General features: G+C 40.5%; 1 protein-coding gene across 1 annotated transcript in view; it reads right to left on the bottom strand.

Annotated features, from left to right (window-relative positions):
* Positions 1-2,753: 2,753 nt before the first annotated feature.
* SNTB2 (syntrophin beta 2) overlaps positions 2,754-6,000 on the bottom strand; it is a gene marked incomplete at both ends in the record, with an annotated part of 94,406 nt that continues 91,159 nt past the window's right edge. The window contains 2 exons of the mRNA XM_084257629.1: positions 2,754-2,846; positions 5,326-5,510. Coding sequence (XP_084113755.1) covers positions 2,754-2,846; positions 5,326-5,510 — 278 coding nt within the window. The remainder of the gene's footprint in view (positions 2,847-5,325; positions 5,511-6,000) is intronic.

Raw genomic sequence — 6,000 nt, 5'->3', positions numbered from 1 at the left:
TGGAGAAGATTTCTAAGCCCCAGGTCTTAGGGGGCACAGGAAGTAGTCCATCGGAATAAGGGGGGTACTACTCTGTAGTTTCATTTTCATTCTACACGTGGAAGCCTACAACATCCTTGACAATTTTCCTGATTCAAAATGAAAAAGAAATGAAAAGTCAGCTGTTCTAGAAAACACGTGAAATATAGAAAATGCCCACTTCTAGTTAATTGAAAATAATTTGCCATATTTTGGCATCTAAGTACAAAATACATATCCAAGGTTGTCCCATTCGTAAATCACTGCAATTGTGGTTTGAAAATCCCACCCCACCCCCTAAACACATTTACAAAGAACAACCTGGTTGCCCATGATTGGAATACTGTTGAAGTTGTTAAATAAGCAGCTTAAGGGCTCTTGCTCTTGGGGGTGCTAGTGGTCAAATAAACCTGCATACACTTTCATTTCACATCAAGATACAGAAGATATTAGAAACTCTATGGACCTTGGTGCTAGACATGGCCATTAAAACTTGACTGAAATGAGCCCAAATACACACACACCTTTCCTCTACTGCTCATATTTTAATCACACCTTTTCTACAGATCTTTTTCATATAACTAATGAGTAGGAGGCTTATAAGTTCCCCCTGAAAATTATCTCAGGTGGGAACTTTTCAGATAAAGACAAAAAAGTGTGATCACATGGCTTTGTCTCTATATGAGACAGGAATGCATCATTCATCATCTCAGATTAGTAACACTCACTGTGTCTAAACTCCCCTATCTGAGGGTATTATGTGCTGAAATTCTGCTTCCAGAAATCACAGCTGGACCGTCAAAAAAGATTTTTTTTTTTCTTGCCTGACTTGCAGACTTATCCCAGATGGACCTAAACTTAGGTTTATGAACTTTTTAAATATAAAAAGGTCTTGAAAGACACATCTAGTTTAGACTTCAACTTCCAGTTTTAAGTGAATCATATCATTCATTCTGGGAACTTGATCTGGGGAGAGAATAGCCATGTCTCCCCACCCTCTGCACATGGTTAATCCTACAGTACGTGGGGAAGGAACACTGACTTATGGGCAGAGGTTAGACAGTGGGATTTCAATATCTAACCAGAATTCTCTTTCTCATGGGTTTATGATTTTTCAGTCTCTGCACCCCAACCAAATAGCTCATGTTTTGCACCTACAGTTGCGTTTCCCTCCTATTTGGAGTGCCACTGTTCTCTGCCTTCCAGTGTTACATCCTCTTGTAACACTCTTGATAACCCTAGTGAGAAACTAGTCTTAGATTTTTCAGAGAATATAGAAAAGATCTAAGGCAACATCACCTTTTTTTCAGATTTAAGGACTGTCCTAAACTTGACATTTTATAAAGCTATTACACTACTTCCAACATTTTCAGATATATACCTCCTTCATAATTAGGAAAAACAAGCTGAATATGATTCTGTAACACCACAAAATCAACCATTACTGCTACTTGTTCCTAATGATGACATTAGCAATGCTTAGCAAAACCCAGGTAACTTTTTATGGTCCCATCACTCTGCCCATCGAAGGATGTATTATTAAGCAAACACCGATGCTTGAATTAGCAGCTGCTTGTCCGTGCCACTGTGCTGCCCCAAAAGGAGAGGGTCAGTGCCAGGATCATGGATGGTGTCTGTGCTGAAGAGTTGGCTTCATTCACGAAGTCTGCTTTTTAAACAACCTGTCTCTCCAGGTTTTATTGCCCTCAAAGAGATCTGCCCACTAGAAAAGAAACCTTTAAGGAAACCCACCTCAAAGACTATCCCTTAAAACTAGGATAGATTATCTCCCTGGTACGGCAGTTATATCCAGTTATTCAAATAGTGACTAAGAAAGCTCCACTGATCCTAACCAAAGGCACATTTGGTACACAATAAAAAATGGCTTAGGCTACAATGTGGATTTTCTTTTAAAAATAATCCTGTAACATTTCCTGGATCTTACCAAAGATAAAAATCAGAAAAACCTAAAACAAGCAAAGCTTTTCTTTCAAAGCAGTGGTTTCCAACTTGCTTTTCAACTTGGTCACCACTAGAAAGGGAATGGAAGGCAAGGCAAATCAAATGTTGCAAGTTCTAAGTCCTGAAGTTAGCACTTATGAGTGGCAAAGCTTGTGATGTCATGGGAAGCAGTGGCCAGGGAGGGATGTAGCTGGAGCCAAGGCAGATGGAAGAATGCTTTGGTGACAAAATTCAAGGACTTCCCAGGGTGGAAGTAGCAAGTGTGAAAAATAAACTCCAACAAAATGTAGGACCTATATGGAAAGACCAAGAAGCAAGGACTGCTGTGAATTAGCACCTGGGAACATAGTCATCCTAAGCAAGAAACTGAGGCTAAGCCTGAAACAAATTTCTACAGGGAGGAAAAGAAAACAACTCTTGGATATTTGATTATGTCCAAAAAGAAAAACAATGAGCCACCCTTCTTAAAAGGGGAAATACACCTAATTACTTCTAAACCACATTAGGAAACTAGACAATAAGTCAATAACTTCATTTGGGAGCTTATTAGAGTCCTAGAATTTCTGGTCAAGGTAGCTTGTGAAAGGTCAGCTCTTCTTTAAACATGGTTATGGTTCAGCAGTGATTTGCAGGTCCTGGTCAAGGCACTGTGCTGGAGAAGAGCAAAGGGCTTTCTTTTTGTGCTTTTTGTTTTGTTTTTGTTTTTTTGTGGGGTTTTTTGAGGTGGAAATACTTCTTGGGACATTGAAGGCTATTTTAAGACTTTCTGCTGCTCATACTAGCAGTCCCATGCGAGTGACTTTGGCTGACAAGAACGTGTGCAACACAAATACAATTGGCTTCGGACAAGAGTGCAGGTCCATGGTCTGTGGAGAAAAAATGTTAATTATCACTATCAAATACTGATGCTTGAACAAACCAATGTGCACAATAAACTTGAATGTGATATTCTTTTAAAAAAGAACCTGGATAAAGAAAATGCTAGGGCTATACAAACTCTTGAGAACTTAAACTCACAAATGAGAGTATAGTCATAAATAAAGTTATTCCACATTGTAACTAAACACCAGTGAGAGGTTTCACATCCACACTTAGGATGTGGACAGGGTTCTACCATGCCTGGTAGGAAGAACTAAAAAGAGGGCCTCCCTGGTGGTGCAAGGGGTGAAGTCTCAGCACTATGAAGATAGAGACATGGGCACTGCAGCATGAGTTTGATCCCCAGCCAGGGAGTACCCAAATGGTGCAGCAGACCTCTCCTGAGTTGCCCGCTGCTCCCCTCAGCAGTGTATTTCAGTCAATCTGCCCATTCTGCTCCCCACTCTGTCTCTGGTGAGTCCTCCCACCCCCCACACAAACTTCTGGCCTGTACCCCAGTTCTCGTATACATAAATAAATCTTTAAAAAACAAAGAACTAAAAAGAGAGAATGTAAGAATGAAAAATCCCTGTGGAGATCATTAATTGCATATTTTCCAGGGTGGAGGAACTACAGTGAACTCAGCAGCAGCATGACCACCTGTGGGTATGATTTTTGACACTCCTGGTAGGTTTGTGGTGGGAATCACAACTCTTGAGGCAGTTAGGAAATCACAACTGTAGTTATATCTTCCCAAGAACAGGCCTCTAACATGGACAACTGGTGCCAGATGAACAAGGAGACTTGGGGTCGGGCTGCCTGAGTCAAGTGGTTAGTCATTTATTGGCACTGATAAGAGAGATCAGGAAGAGGACACAGCTTAATGAACCATAACTTTTAAAGAAAATTACAACTGTATCAAAAAGCACTAATTTCATCACTAAATTTTATATGCATTAAATATAAAGTAGGTATTAAAAACAAATATCTAGGAATACCCTAACACCTGGCTTGCTAAATGGAAACTGCTATTAATAACTGGTTAATTTCAGAGAAAGAAGCATTTAACTCTCACTCATGCTTCACGGTTGTTCTGTAGCCTATCTATAGTCTCCTAAAGGTTCATCATTGAAAATTAGATTTCTAGTCATGGTTTCTTTTTTTTTTTTTCAATAGAGGCATGTTTTATTTATTTATTTGTTTGTTTGTTTGTTTTGTTTATACAAGCACTGGGTACAGTCAGAAGCGCGGGAGGGTGAGAGAATTCACCAGAGCCAGAGTGGGGAGCAGAGCAGGCAGAAGGACCGAAGCACACTGTGGAGGGGAGCAGCGGGCGGCAGGAGAGGTCTGCGCGCCATGTGGGACCCTCCTCTGGTGGCCGGGGAGCAGCCGGGGATTGATCTGGTGCCGCAGAGGCCGCGGGCAGCTTCGCAACCCAGCGCTCAACCGCTGCGCCACAGGGGAGGCCCACTAGTCATGGTTTCTTATTTGGAATTTGAACTACATTATCTTTAAGATCTCTTTCAATTCTGAAATTTCAAGATCCTATTTTTCAAATTTATACCCATTGTTGACTATGTTAACAGACATAAGATTATTATCATATAAGATAAGACTAGAGCTACTGGCTCAATGAAAGGGCACTGCTTTACTCCTTCATCACACCTGCAATTTCTGAAGTATACTAGTTCTCTAAGGAGAAATTATGAATTCCTTCTCATATTTCCTTTAAAGGACAAGAAGGTCAAAAAGTCACAGGTTTTTGTGCCCATGTCTCTATCTTTATTTCTGCTAGAAATATCAGAATTTCTATAGCAAACAAATCATGCTATTACTTTCTTTTTAATTTTACTTTAATATTACTTTCTTTTTATTTATTTATGCATACAAAAGCTGGGGTACAGGCCAGAGATGAGGTGGGGTAAGAAGATGCACCAGAGACAGAAAGGGGAACAGAACTGGCAGACTGACTGAAACACACTGCTGAGGGGAGCAGTGGGCAAGACAGGAGAGGTCTGCTGTGCCATCTGGGTTTCTCTCTGGCAGGCTGGGGATCAAAATCGTGCTGTAGAGGCGGCGGATTGCTTCATTGTGCGGTGCTTAACCCCTTGCGCCACCAGGGAGGCCCTACTTTTGATTCTTATCTCAACAAAATGCTGCTAACAGCCATGAATAGAATTTATTTAATAAAGTTTGTCAGCTTTAGTACTTTATAGGTTTTTATGATAGTCTATTTCTTAAAAAGGAGTTTTTTTTTTAACATTCAAATAAAACTTTAAAAAACGGGAATTATTTCCTAATGTGAGGGGAAAAAAAAAACAACAAACACCAAAAACCCAAACTCTAAAAAACTGCATCCTAAAAACTGAAGAGCGATTTCCTGGCTCCAAATGAAGTTTCAGTTCCTGAGTTTCTATAGAAGAGGTAGGAAACGAAGACAAAGAAAGAAAATACCTACTAGAATAAACACATTTTCCAGAAACTTACCAGTTCTCCCTCAGGCCCACCAAAATCCAGATACAGATTTCTGATGCCGTCATCAGCAGACATTTTCAGCCTTTCAAAGGGATAGCGATACAACATGCTGCCAGAACCTCCATTTTCCCTGGAGATACTGAACCCATTTTCATAGTGGACAGTGAGTCTTACTTCCTGCCCATTTAATGTGCAGCCTGTTGAAGACAAGCAAAAATAATCATTAATAAAGTTCCCTCGTCAGGGCCTTCCTGCTGGCGTAACGGGTTACTATGCATCACTGTGAAGCTATCTGCAGTCACTGCAGCACGAGTTTGATCCCTGGCCAGGGAGCCGACCCACATAGCTCAGCAGACCTCTCCTGCCTCGCCCACTGCTCTCTTCAGCAGTGTATTTCAGTAGATCTGCTTGTTCTGCTCACCACTCAGTCTCTGGTGAACCCTCTCACCCCCCCAAACCTCTGGCCTGTATCCCAGTTCTTATATGCATGAATAAATACATCTTTAAAAAAAAATAAAGTTCCTACTTCATTTATCAAGTGGAACAGGATTCTTGATTTCCAAGAAGGAAACAATCTTTTCTTAAGAATGTATGACCCCAAACCTATTTGAAAATTTTCCAAAATGTCTTTTATAGTGATCACTCAAATCATAATCTTGATTGAGATGAGGAAGAAATTACCATGAC

This window comes from Talpa europaea (genome assembly GCF_964194135.1).
Source record: "Talpa europaea genome assembly, chromosome: 16".
Taxonomy (NCBI): Eukaryota; Metazoa; Chordata; class Mammalia; order Eulipotyphla; family Talpidae; genus Talpa; species Talpa europaea.
The sequence above is the reverse complement of the archived record's forward strand: the minus strand, read 5'-3'. Positions and strand labels throughout refer to the sequence as shown.